The 21,496-nt window shown below is 42.0% G+C and overlaps 1 protein-coding gene across 7 annotated transcripts in view; it reads right to left on the reverse strand.

Moving 5' to 3' along the window:
• The window catches only part of ago4 (argonaute RISC component 4), a 39,870-nt gene that overhangs the window by 15,628 nt on the left and 2,746 nt on the right, over positions 1-21,496 (reverse strand). For 2 of the 7 annotated variants that reach the window (XM_014141961.2, XM_014141959.2), the window contains exons 2-10: positions 15,977-16,160; positions 15,452-15,572; positions 13,331-13,509; positions 12,695-12,831; positions 12,385-12,519; positions 8,776-8,863; positions 8,372-8,519; positions 7,851-7,970; positions 6,777-6,938 (exon numbers count right to left, since the gene is read on the reverse strand). In XM_014141961.2, coding sequence (XP_013997436.1) covers positions 6,777-6,938; positions 7,851-7,970; positions 8,372-8,519; positions 8,776-8,863; positions 12,385-12,519; positions 12,695-12,831; positions 13,331-13,509; positions 15,452-15,572; positions 15,977-16,160 — 1,274 coding nt within the window. Of the gene's footprint in view, positions 1-6,776; positions 6,939-7,850; positions 7,971-8,371; positions 8,520-8,775; positions 8,864-12,366; positions 12,520-12,694; positions 12,832-13,330; positions 13,510-15,451; positions 15,573-15,976; positions 16,161-21,496 lie in introns of all 7 variants that reach the window. The other 5 variants (XM_014141957.2, XM_014141955.2, XM_014141960.2 and 2 more) reach the window with 4 other exon arrangements.

Raw genomic sequence — 21,496 nt, forward strand, 5'->3', positions numbered from 1 at the left:
AGTCACTTCTCTCATCACAAACCCATTACACCTACAACAGTATAACCATAGCCGTTAAAATGGCTGAAAGATGTGCCAGTCATACAAACGAATAGTTATGAGAAAAACAATCCGTCCACATTTCAAAGGATGACGATAAGACTCAATTACCCAGCAGTCCAAAACACTCAAGAAGAGAAAGTAAATGGGCCCAATAAAATGCATAGACACCAGCAATACTGTGCCAAAACTTTTAGTACATCTCTATTAAAGCCATTTCTGTGACCAAATGTTTTAGAGTCCACATGGGGCCTACAAGAAGGCCTGTGGAAGAGGTCTACACTTACCAAACATTATTACGTTATATAAAGACTGGACGGAACTCATTATGTAGAAACCATGTATATAGCCTACATATGACACACACACACAGCACCAATCAAAAGTCTGGACACACCCACTCTTTCAAGGGTGTGTCCACACCCACTTTTTCAATGTAGAAAATAGTAAGAATATAGTGAACAAATCATAGTATATTTTATATTCTTCAAAGTAGCAACTCTTTGCCTTGATGACAGCTTTGCACACACTTGGCTCTCTCTTAACCAGCTTAACCTGGAATGCTTTTCCAACAGTCTTGGAGTTCCCTCATATGCTGAGCACTTGTTGACTGCTTTTCCTTCATTCTGCAGTTCAACTCATCCCAAACCATCTCAATTGGGTTGAGGTCGGGTGAATGTGGAGGCCAAGTTATCTGATGCAGCACTCCATTACTCTTCTTCTTGGTCAAATAGCCTTTTACACAGCCTGGAAGTGTGTTGGGTCATTGTCCTGTTGAAAAACAAATGATAGTGGGACTAAGCACAAACCAGATGGGATGGCGTATCGCTGCAGAATTATGTGGTAGCCATGCTGGTTAAGTGTGCCTTGAATTCTAAATAAATCATGACAGTGTCACCAGCAAAGCACCCCGAAACTATCACACCTCCTCCATGCTTCACGGTGGGAACCACACATGCAGAGGTCATCCGTTCACATATTCTGTGTTTCACAAAGACACGGAGATTGGAACCCAAAATTTCAAATTTGGACTCACGCCAAAGGGCAGATTTCCATTGGTCGAATGTCCAGTGCCCGTGTTTTTTGGCCCAAGCAAGTCCCTTCTCATTGGTGTCCTTTAAGTAGTGTTTTACTTGCAGCAATTTTGACCACGAAGGACTTACTGACATAGTCTCCTCTGAACAGTTGATGTTGAGATGTGTTTGTTGCTCGAACTCTGTGAAGCATTTATTTGGGATGCAATTACTGAGGCTGGTAACTCTAATGAACTTATCCTCTGCAGCAGAGGTAACTCGGTCTTCCTTTCCTGTGGCGGTCCTCATGAGAGACAGTTTCATCATAGCGCTTGATGGTTTTTGCGACTGCAGTGGAAGAAACGTTTAAAATGTTGAAATGTTCCGTGTTGACTGACCTTTGTCTTAAAGCAATGATGGACTGTCATTCTCTTTGCTTATTTGAGCTGTTCTTGCTATAATATGGACTTGGTCTTTTACCAAATAGGGCTTTCTTCTGTATACCACCCCTACCTTGTCACAACACAACTGATTGGCTAAAAAGTATTAAAAAGGAAATAAATTCCACAAATTAACTTTTAACAGGGCACACCTGTTAATTGAAATGTATTCCAGGTGACTAACTCGTGAAGCTGGTTGAGAGAATGCAAAGAGTGTGCAAAGCTGTCATCAAGGCAAAGGGTGGCTACAAAGGGGGCGGCAGGTAGCCTAGTGGTTAGAGCGTTGGGGCAGTAAACGAAAGGTTGCTAGATCGAATCCCCGAGCTGACAAGGTAAAAATCTGTAATTCTGCCCCTGAACAAGGCAGTTCCTAGGCCGTCATTGTAAATAAGAATTTGTTCTTAACCTCTTGGGTAGGGGGCAGTATTTTCACGGCCGGATGAAAAACATACCCAAATTAAACGGCCTACTACTCGGGCCCAGGAACTAGAATATGCATATTATATTTGGATAGAAAACACTCTGACATTTCTAAAACTGTTTGAATGATGTCTGAGTATAACAGAACTCATATAGCAGGCAAAACCCAGAGAAATATCCAACCAGGAAGTGGGAAATCTGGTTCTTGTAGTCTTTTCAAGTCATTGCCTATCTAACACAGTGACTTAGGGTTCATTTTGCACTTCCTAAGGCTTCCACTAGATGTCAACAGTCTTTAGAAAGTTGTTTGAGGCGTCTATGGTGAACAGAGAGCGAACAAAGGAAGTTGGAAGTTGTTGACTCAGGAAAGCACATGAGTTCATTGGCGCGCGTTGACGTGAGGGGTAGCTGTGTTCCAAAACATTGGAATCGTCCAGTTGGAATATTACTGAAGTCCTAAGTTAAAAAGGCACAAAGATTGATGCTAAACAACGTTTGAACGAACGTAAATATAACTTTTTTAGACTTTTTGTCGTGACATTTTGGCCACGCTTCCTACACTTGGAGTAGCTTACTGAACGCGCAAACAACGAGGTATTTGGACATAGATTATGGACTTTATCGAACAAAACAACATTTATTGTGGACCTGGGATCCCTGGAAGTGCCTTCTGATGAAGATCAAAGGTAAGTGAATATTTCTAATGCTATTTATGATTTTAGATGACTCCAAAATGGTGGGTATCTGTATTGCTTGATGTCTTTTTCTGAGTGCAGTACTGAGATTATTGCAAAGTGAGCTTTCCCCGTGAAGCTTTTTTGAAATCTGTCACAGCGGTTGCATTAAGGAGATGTTAATCTATAATTCTTTGAATAACAGTTTAATATTTTATCAACGTTTATGATGAGTATTTTTGTAAATTGTAGTGCTGATTCACCGGCAGTATTGGAGGCTAGCGTCCCACCTGCCCAAGAGAGGTTAACTGACTTACCTAGTTAAATAAAAGGTTAAATAAAACATTTTGAAGAATCTAATATATTTTCATTTCTTTAACACTTTATTGGTCACTACATAGTTTGTCTTCACTATTATTCTACAATGTAGAAAATAGTAAAAATAAAGAAATCCTTGAATGAGTAGGTACAGTTGAAGTCGGAAGTTTAAGTCATTAAAACTCGTTTTCAACCACCCCACAAATTTCTTGTTAACAAACAATAGTTTTGGCATGTCGGTTAGGACATCTACTTCGTGCATGAAAAGTAATTTTCCCAACAATTGTTTACAGACAGATTATTTCACTTATTCACTGCATCACAATTCCAGTGGGTCAGAAGTTTACATACACTAAGTTGACTGTGCCTTTAAACAGCTTGGAAAATTCCAGAAAATTATGTCATGGCTCTAGAAGCTTCTGATAGGCTAATTGACATCATTTGAGTCAATTGAAGGTGTACCTGTGGATGTATTTCAAGGCCTACCTTCAAACTCAGTGCCTCTTTGCTTGACATCATGGGGAAAATCAAAAGAAATCAGCCAAGACCTCAGAAAAACATTGTAGACCTCCACAAGTCTGGTTCATCCTTGGGAGCAATTTCCAAATGTCTGAAGGTACCACATTCATCTGTACAAGCAATAGTACGCAAGTATAAACACCGTGGGACCACGCAGCCGTCACACAACTCAGGAAGGAGATGCGTTTTGTCTCCTGGAGATGAACGTACTTCGGTGCGAAAAGTGCAAATCAATCCCAGAACAACAGCAAAGGACCTTGTGAAGATGCTGGAGGAAACAGGTACAAAAGTATCTATATCCACAGTAAAACGAGTCCTATATCTACATAACCTGAAAGGCCGCTCAGCAAGGAAAAAGCTACTGCTCCAAAACCGCCATAAAAAAGCCAGACTATGGTTTGCAACTGCACATGGGGACAAAGATCGTACTTTTTGGAGAAATGTCCTCTGGTCTGATGAAACAAAAATAGAACTGTTTGGCCATAATAACCATCGTTATCTTTGGAGGAAAAAGGGGGAGGCTTGCAAGCCGAAGAACACCATCCCAACCGTGAAGCACCAGGGTGGCAGCATCATGCTTTGCTGCAGAAGGGACTGGTGCACTTCACAAAATAGATAACAACATGAGGAAGGAAAATTGTGTGGATATATTGAAGCAACATCTCAAGACATCAGTCGGGAAGTTAGAGCTAGGTCGCAAATGGACAATGACCCCAAACATACTTCCAAAGTTGTGGCAAAATGGCTTAAGGACAACAAAGTCAAGGTATTGGAATGGCCATCACAAGCCCTGACCTCACTCCTATAGAAAATTTGTGGGCAGAACGGGAAAAGCGTGTGCGAGTAAGGAGGCCTACAAACCTGACTCAGTTACACCAGCTCTGTCAGGAGGAACGGGCGAAAATTCACCCAACTTATTGTGGGAAGCTTGTGGAAGGCAACCCGAAACATTTGACCCAGGTTAAACAATTTAAAGGCAATGCTACCAAGTACTAATTGAGTGAATGTAAACTTCTGACCCACTGGGAATGTGATGAAAGAAATAAAAGCTGAAATAAATCACTCTACTATTATTCTGACATTTCACATTCTTAAAATAAAGTGGTGATCCTAACTGACCTAAAACAGGGATTTTTTTTACAAGGATTAAATGTCAGGAATTGTGAAAAACGGAGTTTAAATGTATTTGGCTAAGGTATATGTAAACTTCCGACTTCAACTGTATGTCCAAACTTATGACTGGTACCACACACACACACACACACACACACAAACACACAATAATAAATGCCCTTGAGGGATGTAGGAAGGAATTTGTTGCGGCAACTTCACGGAAGTTGGTGGCAAATTTGAGGCAAACTAAATAGTGTGCCGCAAAATGTTGCCATAAGTTTGTGGTAAATCCGCAGCAAACCTCTGGCAATAATAATATTTATTGCCACTATTGGCAAACAGCTCGTCAGAGTTTTTTTTCTTCTGGCCAACAATTCTCTCAAGATTCTATTTGAATCGGTGGCAAACCTGTGGCAACAATATGTATTGCTGCTAGTTGCAAACAGTTCACCAGAAGCCGTTTCTGGGGAACACATGAGTTCCAAGACCAGTAACCGTTGACGACCAATCTGGGGGATTTGGAAAATCTGCTGGTAAATGCAAACCAAGCTACTGACCAAAGTGGTCTGGAATGAGTCCAACTTCATTAAACATGAAATGTGCTAGCTAATTGATGCCTAGTTAGCAGTGTCATGTTTTACGGGATAGAGTGAAAGGGATGAGGCAGGTTAAATAAGGATTTTTAAGCCTCAAGACAATTGAGACATGGATTGTGTATGTGTGCCATTCGGAGGGTGAATGGGCGAGACAAAATATTGAAGTGCTTTTGAACGGGGTATGGTAGTAGGTGCCAGGAGCACCGGTTTGTGTCAAGAACTGCAACGCTGCTGAGTTTTTCACACTCAACAGTTTACCGTTTGTATCAAGAATGGTCCACCACCCAAAAGACATCCAGCCAACTTGCTGGCCCATGTTGGAGTCAACGCTTTCGACACCTTGTGGAGTCCATGCCCCAATGAATATTAGGAACGTTCTTAATGTTTTGTAGACTCAATGCATGTGTGCACCAGGTCAAGGCTTCTTCAAGGCAATAATTCATTTTGGACAAATAATATGAACTGCTTTTGTTGCTCATCTTCCACCCAAGTCTTATACACACCTGAGTCAGGGAGAAGACAACTAGTAGACAGCTGTCTCTTAAATGATCAAGTCCCCAGTCTAGATTGAATATCATAATTAATTGATTAGTTTTAATCAGTTGTATTGAGGCTTGGCTGGAGAAAAATCTTATATACTGTGGATCTCGAGGAACAGTTGGCCACACATGTAATGGTAGATTTAGTAGGCCTAAATCCCAGTTTATGCTAGTTACAATGTTTCTTTTTATAACATTTATACAAGACAGAAACATTGTTGAGAAGCATTGCAACATCAAGCCAATTTTGTCACAGCTGAACCCGTTTTTCCAAAGCTAAACCCAACCATTAGCCTCAGTCTACCTTAAGATGCCAAAATAGAAAATGTTTTCAGTAATCTCCAAAGTTCACTCAAAAAGGCAATAGTTCTGAACTGGTTTTGATTTAGTTCTTTAAATGTATTTAAATTGTGTTCATTATAATTTAAACTTGCATTGGTTGAAAGATATTGAGTTATCACTTGGCTCATGTAAATTCTGTAGTTGCCCCTTTAAAAAGCCTAAGGTCAACATTCCCAGTGTTCACATTTCTCTCATGTAAATGTAGCTACATAAAAAGATTAAACAATTAGCTATTTTCTTCATTAGCATGATGATTTATTTCTTTCTCCTAAGACATTGTCTAGTATATTAAGTATGTTGAGTTCAGTTCTCTGTGAGAAGCAAGTTAATTTAAAGTTAGACCTATATGTGATTTGGTTTATGTAGATACAGTTTAATGTTAACACAGTAACCAAAAACCTGATCTAATTAGCATACCAAGTTTGCAGCAAAAAGTTGAATGTTCGCCACAAGTTCCCTAGAATTGTTTGCCAAAAATTCACAAGTTGCAACTGTTTGCATGTGAAAATACGAGCTTGGTGCATATTTGCGGCAAATTGGCCAAAGGTTTTTACAAGTGTTTGCCAGAAGACCGTTTTTCTCAGTAAGGGTTATTGAATTGAATTAAAATGTGCTGTGTGGCATTAAGTCTCATCCTCCTCCCCTTGAGTAGTCCACTCACCCTTTTCATTCACACACAGGTACACACACACACACACACACACACACGTATGGCCCATCCCTCCCATGAAACATTGACCCAGCCCAGTGCCCCAGTACTCACCCTGCCACAGTCCCGCCCAGTGTCGGTACTCACCCGGCCCCCATACTGCAGCATGGGCGCTGGGAGGACTCGGCCCGTCACCTCAGTCATGTCGTTGTGCACCACAATGCCAAACTCCTTCAGGTAGGGGTCGGGACCGCCGACCATGCTGTTGCTTTTTACCTGGGGGGGGGGCATGAGAAAAGATGGTGTGAAAGGAGGAAAGGGGTTAGGCAGGCAGAGAAGACATTGCTTTCCTGCTAGTGTCTACAGTATTTTTGTTGCTGTGAATCTATCATTTAGATTCCTACCGCAATCGACCGTTACCAATAGCAGATCATCAATTAACTCATAAAGCCTTTAAGCAGAAAGTTACTTGACAGTAACCCGGCCCAGATTATATTTGGGGGGGTGGACATGGAATACTCAGTAAGGAAGCCATATGAGGCAAGAGATATGTATGTTGGGGTTTCAAGACTGCAGACCGTTTCTGGACAACCACACTTCTTTACTGATATTGCAACCACTCATGAGACCCAACAGTGCATTTTCCTTGCAAAAAAACAAAACAAATGGCTGCCTCAGACTACGGCACAAAGTTTCTAAACCCAGAGGCACAACGTCACAAGACTTCTGGGAACACTTGCGAAACACACCAGGCCAGGGTTTGGTGTTTGAGAAGTCAATGAGAAAACTGAAAATGAACAACTAAGGAATCATTTCTCGAAACTTAAAAGGCACAATCTAGATTTGAGCCAAAACTTCAAGTAGTTGAACATGTTATTACTCCAACCTCATGAAAGTGGCAAACTGACACGTTTTCATTTTCGTAAAAAAAAAATCTACTTTATATCGAAGGAGTGCCTTTGATTTGACGGCCTGCACAGGCGCAGTTCGGCACGAGATAACAGTTACCCCTATGACGTGTTTCTGGGCATGAGCTTAACTAGCCAACATCTCTATGACGTCAACTACGAGTGTGATTGGGGATTTCTATTAGAGATGCAGTTCCATACTGTACTGTCGGACAACGGCACTCCACTTCTTGTGTTGCAGTTCACACTCACACCACCGAGGGGGAAAGTAATCACTCACCAGTCGGCTGATCTCTTCCTGCCTGTCGGGTGCAGAACGTGCTGTAGCTTTGATCATAGTGGAGGTCTGGTTATCTGTCAGCTTCTTGATGCAGCGCTGCCCGGCCACAATGTTGCAAACCTGTATACAGACAGAGAATAGTTACTGAATAACTCTGTATTCAAGTAATGGAGAAACATGAAAAGGATTGTTTCTATTGGACAAGTCCAGGTAATCGTTAACGTTTCAGTCCCTTTTCTTCCATTTGGTGCCTAATGACCTGAAGTAAGGTGGAAACTAAAGTCTGACCGTGCCCAGGTCCAAAACCCCCTTTTCCCCCCTACCCATCAGGTCAACAATGCATAGTTGCAATGAGTGTTGCCTTCATGCAATTTTGAGAAAGCCACGAAGGCTTGGAAGACCACAGTGAGAGAAGCATCACTTGCAGCAATATAAGTGCATTCTATACATACGGTGGGGTTTCATTTGTGGTGTGTGTGTGTGTGTGTATGTGTCTGCGTGTTTTACAGCCACCCTCTTACCTCCAGGGGTAGGTAGGTGTGCTTCTGTTCCTGCCCCACTTGTAGGCAGGGCAGGTGGGGGTATTTTAGCTGTAGGCTGTACTTCTGCTTGAAGTACTGAGCCACTGTACACTCCATGGCCTGGCCATTCTCCAGCTGTAAGGGGAACCTGAGCAATGGGCAGACAAGGACATGATACATATTCATCCACCGTATTAATAAAACAAAAGAGCAAAAGGAAAGAGCACTGCATCTCGTCTTCGGTTTTGCATCAACATGATCTTGTATCAAGAGATAGATACGGTTTGTATGTTTGGATAGGTTGATTAAAAATACATAAGAGAAACTTTGCGTAGGGCGGCCAGGGCCGCAGGGACATGTGGAAGACGCTAACTGGAATGTGTAGCAACTAGCGCAGCACTTACGTTTGGTGGCTGGCGGGGCGGCGTGTGACATTGCACACGCGATATTTCCTCTTCATCTGACCACAGTGGGTGACCTCGACTTTCAGACCTGAGAGCGAAAAACATACGCATAGAAACACCCAGAAGAGCACATCACAAATAGGCCAGAAACAGAAGAGGAGGGAGATATTACGAGTGGAGTTTGAAACGGACATTTTGGGGCATCATTGAAAATCTTTGTAATTCAAAACATTTTAGCAGATCATTTTAGACAGTATCATCTTTGACAAGACTGTGGTTTGCTCTTATATAAGGTGACGGTTTGCCTTCTCACATAGCCTAACTCTTACTTGAGATGGCTGTGCATAAGTGAAAACCCATTCACAGCAATGCATGATTTACACCAGGAATGAGCAACTGGCGCGCCCGCGCCCCCCCTTTTAGGCCCGTGGAACAATTTCACAATATAAAGATATATACACAGTTAATTCAGAAAGTATTCAGACCCCTTGACGGTTTCCGCTTTGTTACGTTACACCCTTATTCTAAAATTGCTTAAATAAAACAATTTCATCAATCTACACACAACACCCCATGAACATTTTTGCACATTTATTTAAAATAAGAGAAACACCTTATTTTCATAACTATTCAGACCCTTTGCTATGAGACTCGAAATTAAGTTCAGGTGCATCCTGTTTCCATTGATCATCCTTAAAATGTTTCTACAACTTGGAGTCCACCTGTGGTAAATTCCAATGATTGGACATGATTTGGAAAGGCACACACCTGTCTATATAAGGTCCCACAGTTGACAGTGCATGTCAGAGCAAAAACCAAGCTATGAGGTCGAAGGAATTGTCCGCAGAACTACGAGACAGGAATGTGTCGAGGCAAAGATCTGGGGAAGGGTACCCCAAGACCACAGTGGTCCAAGACCACAGTGGCCTTTGTAAATAAGAATTTGTTCTTAATTGACTTGCCTAGTTAAATGAAAAAATACAAATAGGAAGAGTCTTGGTGGTTCCAAACTTCTCACATTTAAGAATGATGGAGGCCACTGTGGTCTTGGGGACCTTTCATGAATCTGGTTGACAGAATGCCAAGAGTGTGCAAAGCTGTCATCAAGGCAAAGGGTGGCTACTTTGAAGAATCTCAAATATATTGATTTGTTTAACACTTTTTGGTTAATACATGATTCCATGTGTTACATGATTATACAATGTATTATTCCAGATTAGGAGGAATTTAGATTGTGGCCACTAGATGGCAGCAGTGTATGTGCAACGTTTTAGACTGATCCAATGAACCATTGCATTGCTGTTCAGAATGTTGTATCAAGTCTGCCCGAATGTGCCTAATTGGTTTATTAATCCATTTTCAAGTTCATAACTGTGCACTCTCCTCAAACAATAGCATGGTATTATTTCACTAATAGCTACTGTAAATTGGACAGTGCAGTTAGATTAACAAGAGTTTAAGCTTTCTGCCCATATGAGATGTCTCTATGTCCTGGGAAATGTTCTTGTTACTTACAACCTCATGCTAATCACAATACGCACGATAGCTCAACCGTCCTGTGGGGGGGACATTGATCCCATAGAGGTAAAACGAAAAAAAATACAAGTTATAAATTTGCTTTATGAGTAGTGCGTGACCTTAGGGTGGCAACACATACATTTAAAGTGATTTCAGTGGGTCTTTATCCATTCTTGTTGAAATTGAATTAAACAAAAACATTTCCACGTAGGGCTGCACGACATGGGAAAACAATCTTGGCCTTATTTTTAACCAATTGTTGCAACTGCGAATTGACTTGCGATTTCGAGCAAAACACTTGGGTGAAGTGTTCAAATCATGGAAATATAATGATTATACTAATTCTACTTAGTTAGAATATAATAGTGGGAACTTTGAACAGTGTTTTTTGACATGACATTCAATTAAAATGCCAGGGAGGAGTTATTGTGACATGGAAGAACCAAAGTGTTGATAAGTGATCCTATAATCTTCGGCTACATTGAATGTTCTCTCTTCGCTACTTCATGAAGCTAACATAAATTCTTTGCGTATTCTTCTAACATACTGTTGCACAAACATGTTGATTCAGGTCTACACCGTCACTGGTATTATCAGGCTGTATATCTAAGTACATTTCCTCTGCCTCAGCCAGCTAACTAACTAGCGATTAGCATTAGCGGCTAACCCATTTTAGGCCCAACTTGCTAAGACAAACTAGCAGTTTGCAGATGTAAGAAACAAACTAATAATGTAATTATAGAACGCTAGTGGATTTATATTAGGAAGCAAAGTGAAAACAGCATTGTTGTCGTCAACATTGTTGCATGTGCTTAATTGACCATGCAGACTGAACGCAAGTGTCTCGTGGTCGAGGAACAACAAATGTGCTCCTCTAGTGGCGGGGCTAGGTCTGTGTGGAAAGTGGCATGGCGTGAAAGAGCGGAGAAAGATGACTCAAGTAGCGAAGTAAACTATAGAAATGGACGTTACACACTACGTATCACATTTAACAAACCAAACATTCAAATACCGGTATATCGTAAAATATGGTATACCGCACAGCCCTTGCAGATTGCAGGAAATGAACTTTAAAACATGTTTTTGTTTTCTCTTCGCTGTCACGAAGGGGGCCGCTAGAATGTTTTGCTCGCAGGGTGTGTGCTGTGAGTGTGGGGTGGCTACGCAGACCCACGAGTCACTGCGGCCCCTCAAGATGAGTTCTGTTATTTTGTGGTACCCACCCCCATCAAAGTTGCCCATCCCTGATTTACACAAAAGTTACACTAAGTTCAAGTCAAGCACGCATATCTCACGTTAGGATTCAGATTATGGGTGTACAGCACAGATGGGTGTCAATTCCATTTCAATTCATATACATTGAAATTCAAGTCAAGAGATACGAGTTTAAGAGTCATTTATTGTCAGTTAAGACTTTTCACAATTCTGAAACTGGTTTCTCAATTCACTTCATGCATTGGAATGGACTTGACACGAGACCCTGAGGTACACTACAGTGTAGTACAGTTCAGTTGTCTGGGTGGGTGGATGCCGTCTAATAAGGCTCCGAAATGTCACCCTATTTCCTATGTAGTGTACTACTTTTGACCAGGGCTCAAAAGTAGTGCATTATATAGTGAAGAGAATGGTTGGTTGTTTAGCAATAAAACCGACACATGCGCAACTATGGGGCAAAACAGAAGGGGTTGGCTTAGATTGTTGACAACATGTCAACTATATTTTGTCTCCAATATTAATTGAAAACATAAATACATTTGCACAATGAGCACTTGTTGTCTGAAATACAATCGTTACAGTTGTTGGTTTCCTGGCTAGCGACGTTTTGCCATATTAGCATAGACTTGGTATCAAACAAGACATGGTATCAAGAACAAAATAAAACTAGAGGAAACGAGCCACCTACAATTCCCCTCATTGTTTCTAGCCATCTGGCCATCCAGAATCACAACACAGACTTCTGCCCCATTGAAGCGTGCGCATTGGTTTCGTGACAGTGTCAGCTAACACGTTTATAGGGTGCCATTTCAGATGCAGCCTTGGTGTGTAGAAACATGGTAAAAACATTGGTCTGACCTGCAGGTCCCCACCCACCTCGGATCTCCTTGGTGAACTTGACGCGTTGGGAGTCGGTGAGTGGCTTGGTCTGCTCATTAATGTTCTGGATGTCCAGCACCTCGCACATGAACTCGATCACGGGCTGGGCACGGTAGAAAGCGGTGGCGGAGACTGTGGGGGGGGACAAAGCGAGACAGATGTAAGGTTCACGACCAAAACAAACATCAATCCACGTTATATTACTCCAACACAAACACACACATAGCCTGGGATTTTTACATTATTAGGTCATTGTATTGACTACAGATAATTAAGGCTAACCTAAAGACACACAAAGGGCTCTTACCATCGATGTTGAGCATCATGTTCCACATGGCAGGACGGACCGACTGATGGAAGCCGAACCACACCTCCCTCCCTCCGCCCAGTGGGTGGTAGTAGCCCTCCGGAGGGGAGAAGAAGGAGCGCCCCACTGGAGTGTACCTGGAAACATCCACATGGAGAGTCAGTTAGAGAACTGGTTCAGTTAGAGGGATCACAATATAGCAAAAAATGACAGACAAGATTATTCTGGATGAGATCACTCTTCACCCCTCAGAATGACAACAGAAATTCCCTCTGGGAAAAATACCGTTACACTATTCTACACCTCTAAAAGTGTCTCCTTGATGTTCTTAAGAAATTAGGTCATAGGAACAGAGTTATTTATTTGGAACTGTGTGGAAACTGGCCATAAAGTTACTCACTGTTTATATGGGCAAGACTATTTGATATAGGATACCAAGCTATAACAATGCAATGAACCCATGAACAACTGGTATTTCGCCACAGGAAGAGAGATGTGTCATGGGGCCAAGTTATAGAAGCCATGTACCTCATATGTCTAACCCTAAACTTAAACCAACAAGCAAATGTGTCCATAAATGTTCCCATAATAGCCAATTTCGACATCGCAGGTTAGCCACATAGTGGGAACATTTACCTCATGGAAGGCAGGTGGCGGGTGATGACATCCAAGGCCTGAACAGAGTCCTCGGGGACCTCATTGTGGCCTGACAGGGCCTCCAGGAGCATCTGCAGGCTCACCACTGACACCCACTGCAGCGACACCTTGAAGGTCTGGTCCTTCCCCTCCCCCGGTAGAGTCACCTCCAGATCCACCTAAAGGAGAGAGAAAGAGGGCAGGGTGTTAGGGAATGGTTACAAGGCAAGGAAAGCCACAAATAAAGACATTTGTGATGTGCTCTGAGCTATACCGTCAGGTCCAAAATTATTGGCACCCTTGATAAAGAGGAGCAAAAAAATGACTCAAATAAATACAAATACTGTGCTTTTTTTATTCACAGTTTTGTTTTGAAAAGTTTTATTTTATAGTAATACAATTGCTCAGATAAATAAAATTTGTTTACGTACTTTTTTTCTCTCAAAAAGATAGGGGTCAAAACTATTGGCACCCCTGTTTTCAATACCTCACCTTTTTCATTTGACCTTTACTTTATCAGGGTGTCATACTGAGACCAAGGTGTCTTACAGATGAGCCCTGAATTACACACGTTAGAGAAAATACACACATCAAAATATAAATAGCAGAAAGAAAAACACGGTCATAAAAAATAAATGCATTCATCAATAATATGGTCCTCAGCTTTCTGAATACCCTAGAGGCACAAGAACATCAAACTTAAGAACAGTTTGAAGATTTGTTTTTTTGGAACAGTTTTTAAAAGTGCAAGAAAACTCCTTAGAAGCCAAATACATTTCCAGAGTTAGCCATCCCTGAGACCGAGTGTGGTAACTCGTATGTCTAAAGTTTAGTAATGACGTTAGGTACAGTGGGACTTTTTGGAAAAAGGGCTTTATAAATTAAAACATAATGTACCAACCTACGTGACATAAAAGTGAGCCAACCAACTTTCTGGTATAGAATGCAGTGATGAGAACTGAAACAAGCACCCATAATAAAGCGCAGTGCGCTATAATAAACTGCATCTGACGGCTTTAATGAAGTGGCAGCTGCCTTAATATACTGTAGATGTCGTCGTCGTCATAGTCCAGGACCGATAGGAACGTCAACCGATTAATCTGCTTTCTACTATTTAGCAAGAGGCAGGACCTATTTCTATAGAAGCCCATTTTTATTCGCAGCTTCTTAACCAACCCATCAATATGCTTTTTAAAAAGACAGCTTTCATCTATCCAGATATTTGTAAGCAGGGACACAATCAATATGGACACCATCCAAAGTACATATCCTTAAATCAGACTTTTTATTTATTTTTTAGGTGCTTTACCTGCATTCAGTACTAATTTCAAGTCAATAAAGTTTCTGTAATACAATGAAGACAGACTTCAGTTCAGATAAAGCCTGGTCAACCCTGGGGACAATAGCATACACAACAGTACTATCGGCATAAAGGCGCAGGTGAACATTTTTCAATATTGTTAATGTAAACAGTAAAAAGTACAGGACCCAGAATCACCCCCTGCGGGACACATTTCATAATATCCAGGAAACCAGATCTAACACCGTCAGTAGATATACATTTAGTTCCATCTGTCAGGTCATTTTTAAACCAGTTACATGTAGCCAATTGAGGAAACCCTCTGAATTAGCAGTGACTGATCAACAGTATGGAAAGCCTTTGACAGGTCAATGAAGAGGGCAGCACAATATTGCCTTTTATCCATACAGTTAACCACATCATTTATAACCTTGCAGGGATAAGGGCACTGAGCCTTTTGCTAAAAAAAATTATGAAATTGGAGAACCCTCTTCAATTCAAACCACCGGTTTCCAATGGGGTAATGTATTAGTAGAAAATATATGTATTTTTTTGGAGCATACAATATATTTATTTTATAAAGTATTTTTTTATCATTCTTTAATAATTGTGGACCTGATAGTATATCTAAAGAAACTGGTCAAGGCCTAGAATAAACAAATGCACATCGCGTTTTGGGCAAATCGATCCAGTGGTTCAGGACGCGGCAGGAAAATCCCCAAAAATCTTTCAAGAACTGACAGCGGTGCTGGGATGGAGATAAAAACCATTACATCGTCGCTAAAACTAGAGGTACAATTGTGGTCAAGACGATTGCTTACCCTGTCTCTCCCGATGGGTAGTGGATGGGCCGTGTACATGTTCCTCTTCCCGTCGTAGCCCGGTTGTCGATCACCAAAGATCTGCATCTTGAAGTGGCGAACCATGGTGTCCACCACCTCTCTGTGAGACAGGAGAATCATGAGCTGGCCAGATAACGCATTCACACAGACTGTACTGCTTACAGTACTGCTTACAGTACTGCTTACAGTACTATATTCTGGTCTTCACTGTCCCTCCCAATACGTTACATTTTTTAAATAAACAACTTCCCACCCGCCCTGCCGTTAAAAACCCATTTTTAATTTCAAGTACAACTCGCACTTGAGTTTGACTCGTTTTGCTAACAAGTACACACTTCCATTCCCTCAACTCTCCTAAAAGCCTCCACCAAAACACACAAACTCTCAAATGATCAACTCAAGACCTTGCTCGCTCTTCCTTCCAATGAAAATTGATTTCCACCTTCTAGCTCCCCTCAAGAGAGAAATGTCTCTCTTTCCCCCTCAATGTCCAGTTGTATTTACCGGTTGACCCTCCGAGGCCGTTTCTCAGGCTTGATGTCGATATCGTAATGATAGACATCAATCTTGGGAATCTGCACCTGGAAGTGGTTTGCCAGCAGGCGGATGGGCTTCCCCACGGTGCCCATGCCAGGCCTCCGCGGGGGCTGGAAGAGGGAGGTGGGGGCCGGCGGGCCTATAGGGGGGTCCAAACACAGAAACACACACATTTGTTAATTGATACATTCATTTCAGCTGGTTCGTATTCACTAGGTACCAAAACGGAAGAAAACAGAAACAGTGAGGGGCAACCCGAACCTGAAATGCTCGTTTTTGTTTGTGGTGCAAAATCTTTTTCTACGATGTGCTCTAATGAATAAGAGCCTGTTAAAATGACACTTTAAGAGGAAAGGACAAGTAAGTAGTTAAGAGGCTTTTTGGTCTCAGATTAATTTGTTTTGGCAATGAGGCTAAGCAGCATGTTGACCACCGTGGGTGCAATTATTGGTTGGTAGCTAAGCTATTTCGACAGGACGCTCTGAAATTAATACAAACTGACCAACAAAAATTGCTGCATGTGTTTGCAGTTTCTTTTTTGCCCTTATTGTAGAATTGTTGGTCAATTTGCACAATCAATTTCTGAAATCTGTTCAATCGCCTCCTTGCCACGGCTTCCCGCGTGAACTCCAACAGGTCACAACTACCCACCCACAACCACACTATGATTGATCCATCACTCTGGCCTCCAACCCAGATAGGTCAACAGGAGGAGGACAAAACAATGACCCGCAATTACGCGCCGGCCCGCCCCAGCCCCCCACCCCACTACAGCCAGACCATAGTCTGACGCACAGGGCCCGCCCCAGACAAAGAGCAGCGTGTCTGAGACAGACGGCAGCAGGGCCAGATGGGGGTCCGCAGAGACCGTCGGGATTACAGTTACACACTCGACAAACACTGCCTCGGCACTCCTGTCTGATACAAGATGTGCTCATACATTTTGTGTATATCCCAATGTTAAATGTGTAGGCCTAATGTACCAAGCCCCAATACTGACTCACAGGCATGTGTCCTGAGCAATTCATCCAGCCAATGAAAATACAATAATTATTTGAGTGGATGTTTGGAAGTGTGATGCACCACTGTATTTAATAATTGTGTCTTACATTTAATTTGCCTTTGTGTGGAAATAATAGATGATAAAATAGGGGGAACTATCCAATTTAAACTAACTACTCGGTACATATAAAAAAAAGTAAAAGAATTCTTAGGCCTACACATTCAAGACGCAGCGCATGTAGAGAGGGAAAGGGAAGAGTTGAGCTTCTCATGATTGAAGGCTGGGTGTAAGAGGGAATAGGATGCTTACTGCTTTTGTCAACTGACAACAAGGGGGCTGCGGGGGTCCTGAACCTGATGCACCGCCATGCTCCAGTTAGCAAGTGAAGCCCAAGGGGGAGCAATCAGGACCCTCTCTGTGCTTCCTAGAAAAACACGCTCCCTGCATGCCCTCATCCCCCCTAAACACCCCCCTCCCTAATCCTCCATATCCCAGTAAATTACTGCCATGGGAGCAACAAAAGCCCCGGGGCGGCATGGTGTGCATGTGTTTATACGTGTGTGCTTTAGGTGAGGTTCAGAAAGAGGGATCCCAGCGGGTGTAACAGTCAGGTTGGGTCACCCTGACTCACCCACTTTCACCAAAAACAGCACCAGCTCTATATATAGCCCCCTCAGCTGCTGCCTCAGAGCGGTTGAGAGGGGTTGTCAGTGTGTGGAATTCTTGGACCCCTCCCCAAACCTACACCACGTACCTCCCTGCCACCCCCCCTAATGAGGGTGTCTCAATGGTACCTCAACTTTGGGTTCAAGCCTGCAGCAGTAATATATGTAGTGCACGTGACAATCAAGCCCACTGTCCATGCAAATGAATGCATTGTACATGGCCACGATGTGAGCATGCGGCTTCACTGTGATTATTAGGCGATTTAATCCAATCTCAAAGCCAATCTCAAAGCCAAGCCAATTGGTTACCGTGGCTGCACTGCACCAAAGGAGAACGCTATCAGATAAATGTAATTGTAGTGGTCTGCTTTGTGGGGAAATAATGATTTTTCCACTGGTTATTTGATCAAATGTGATTAAATGACTGAGCAAAACCGACTTAAAAATGAGGAGCACTGGTTGTTGGTCTATTAACTGAATCATCATTCACATTTTAAGGTGATTTATGTAGTAAATAAAGGTGTAGTACGTAAAATTCCTTAGTCTACCAGTCTGGCCAATAGTGCCTAGCGGTTGGGAGACCAAGGAAAAGGTTCATGGTCGTAACAGATACAAAACCTTCTTCAGTCATGGTTTATATTTACTGGCTAGGTAACAGATACAAATCCTTCTTCAGTCATTGTTTATATTTACTGGCTAGGCAAAGCTGCCACGGGTCAACATATAGGCCTACTACCATAAAGCATAATTTATTTTTTACTCTAGTGCAAGTGAGAGATGGGGGGGGGGGGTATTTGACAGGAAATACACCATGGGTGATATTGAGGGGAGGTCATTGTGTGTTTACTTAGGCCTCTAGCTTGTGTAGCGTGTGGCGTGAGAATGGGGCTTAACCTGCAGACAGGATGCACTGTGCTGATGAGTCAGTAATGACATTGACTGTGAGGGACATGCAGTCACCTGTAAATCACCTGGACTACACAGTGGAAAATAGAGGGGCCAGTGGTGAGGGGCCTGGAGACTGCTGGGGGCACATCAGCCATTCACAACCACAAGACACAGGCGATAGCTAGTGGCCAGCTAGGCCTGTGTGTCTTGTAGATTAAACTGCCTAGGCCCATACCATGGGTCAACTAAGGTTAGTCTACTGAAAACACTCATCTGCTGTCCTTATTGCTGCCTCAGCAACCTTGTGAAATGCATATTTTATGTTCCACATTCCTTTGTTGATGGTCGTTACTTATGGATCATTTGGCAGTAAAACTCATTTCCGCCGGGAAGACAATTACATTTTCTACCTATACAAGCTTTCATGTACTGTATGTGATGCTGCTGCTGCTCAGGGAGATACAGCTGATAAGGAGGTTATTTGGGTGGACTGTGTTGCAATGATTTCTTGAAAGACCATCACTTGGTCTTTTTGATGATTTGTCATAGACAACAGTAAGCAGAATGCCAGCTGTGAACAAAAAGCCATGGATTTGCATTAGTGGAAGAAGGGGAGTACCATCCTCTTAACAGAATTTCATAAAAAATAAAAATGCTAAACATTTAAAAAGTTATCCTTTTTAGATAAAACTATATTAAATATATTCACGTCACCAAATAAATGATTAAAATACACTATTTTAAAAGAAGGTCTACAGTTGCCTCAACAGAACTCTTAGGTAGCACTGTGGTGTAGCTGGAGGACAACTAGCTTCTGGCCTCCTCTGGGTACACTGACTTCAATACAAAACCTAACAGGCTCATGGTTCTCACCCCCTTCCATAGACTTACACAGTAATTATGACAACTTCCGCAGGACGTCCTCCAACCTATCAGAGCTCTTGCAGCATGAACTGACATGCATTTCGCTACACTCGCATTAACATCTGCTAACCATGTGTATGTGACAAATAAAATTTGTGGTCCACCCAATCAAAGGATCAGATAATTAATATAGTACTGAAAACATAAGCTACAACTAGCCAGAACTGCATAACATCACTTTCAGTTTCACTTAGCAAGCAAATGCAGCTAGCTAGTTTAGCCTACTCAGAGGGATACAATGTTAGCTATCTGGTTATGACTATCCAATACAACACTGGAACGATTCCAAGTCAAAGTAAGCTTTTGGTTTTACTAGTTTATTGCCACTGGGGCCAGCCGGTGTAAGTGCTAAACTGCTTACTGACTATACACGAATGTTTACTGACACGTTTACTAACACGTTAGTAGTAGCTATGTTGACTATTTCATTACTTTAGCTAATAAGGTGACAATGATGTAGACTGTGTGTAGCAGTTATGATATGGTTGGGCCTTAGAAAGTTTTTTTTTGCCTGGTCACATACAGCTGATGTGTTGTGCTTTGAAGTCCATAAGCGAAGGGAAAAGGTGAGAGGAGAAAAGCACATAGATGCTAGAAGGAATACAACATGGCTGCTATGAAAGCGAACTGTGTTTATGCATGATCAGGGGTATATTGATTCTACCGATTCTGTTGAAAAACATGTCTTAAAATGGAAGCAAACAAAACAGGATAAACATATGAAATTGACCAATAGAAACTCTCATTTGCAACTGTTGGACTAATGTTCACCCATGTGAAAGGCAGTATTGAATGTGTCACTGTGTCCCTGAGCAACGTCAAATGTGTCTCTCGACCTGCGTGCACCTACATTGTAAACTTACATTCATAGGCTAGGTTGTAGAAACGTCATGATGGGTAAAGGGAAAATGTGAGTATCATGTAGTAGCTTCAAGCTATCGCTGTAACATTGAACTGGGTGAATGGAACATGAATGACAGCCATCCAATATGGTGTCATAGAAATAAGGTCAAGCTCATTAAAAAAAATTGTCCTCCCTCATCTTAAAACGGCACAGAGCGCCACTGGGTTGCATACTAAACTAGTAGGCTCTATATAATAGGGAGGTATATTACATGGCTAGAACTGAGGTTAAAACAACCATTGAAGCCTACCATAAAATGCAAATTAGCCCATTATATTTCCCTATGGATAAATGCCAAAGCTTATGCATGGACATAGCCAATGGGTCCATCAATTCCACCTAAAGTCAGTGGCCTGTATTCACGGTCGCCAAAAGCCAGACTTTCCCAAATACTTGACCAAAAAAAACAAAAAAACATTTATCTTCTGTTTTCATAATTTTCCTTCAATTCGCAAGTGGCTGAATCTCACAGGAGAAATCATCAGAGCAAGGGAAACAGCACCCCTCTGTCTCAGTATGTGTAGCCCATGTATCTGATGCTGTCTGGACCAAAAGAGTATGACATGCTGTAACCTTTATTTAACTAGGCAAGCCCGTTAAGAAAAAATATTTTTTACAATGACAGCCCTCAGAGGAACAGTGAGTGCTCAGGGGTAGAATGACAGATTTTTACCTTGTCAGCTCGGGAATTCGATCCAGCAACCTTTCGGTTACAGACCCAACGATCTAACCAATAGGAAACCTGCCTATTGCCGCCTTAGCATTTGATTGATTGATGCCAGCAAGCATCTGGCCTCCCTTGAGTAAAAAAAAAATATAATCATAAAATAATTAGCCAATCAGCGTTGAGCTGAGCTCAAGTGTGGGTTTTGTCCTGGTGCAGCAAAACGCCTCTCAACGGAGCGGATTTGGCTTCACACCAATCAAAAGCAAAACGTCATTGTCAGATCTGTTTCAGGTCTGCTTGGGTAGTTTTCCTGTAGTAGATATGTTGCTAAATCAACCATTTCCTAAGCCATGGATGAGATGGGGATTTGGACTTGTGGTTTTGACTTAATTCTCCGTTTGGCCAATGATTATGACAGTGATTCTGTTCTTACCAT

The sequence above is a fragment of the Salmo salar genome, chromosome ssa14 (assembly GCF_905237065.1).
Source record: "Salmo salar chromosome ssa14, Ssal_v3.1, whole genome shotgun sequence".
In the NCBI taxonomy this organism is placed as follows: domain Eukaryota; kingdom Metazoa; phylum Chordata; class Actinopteri; order Salmoniformes; family Salmonidae; genus Salmo; species Salmo salar.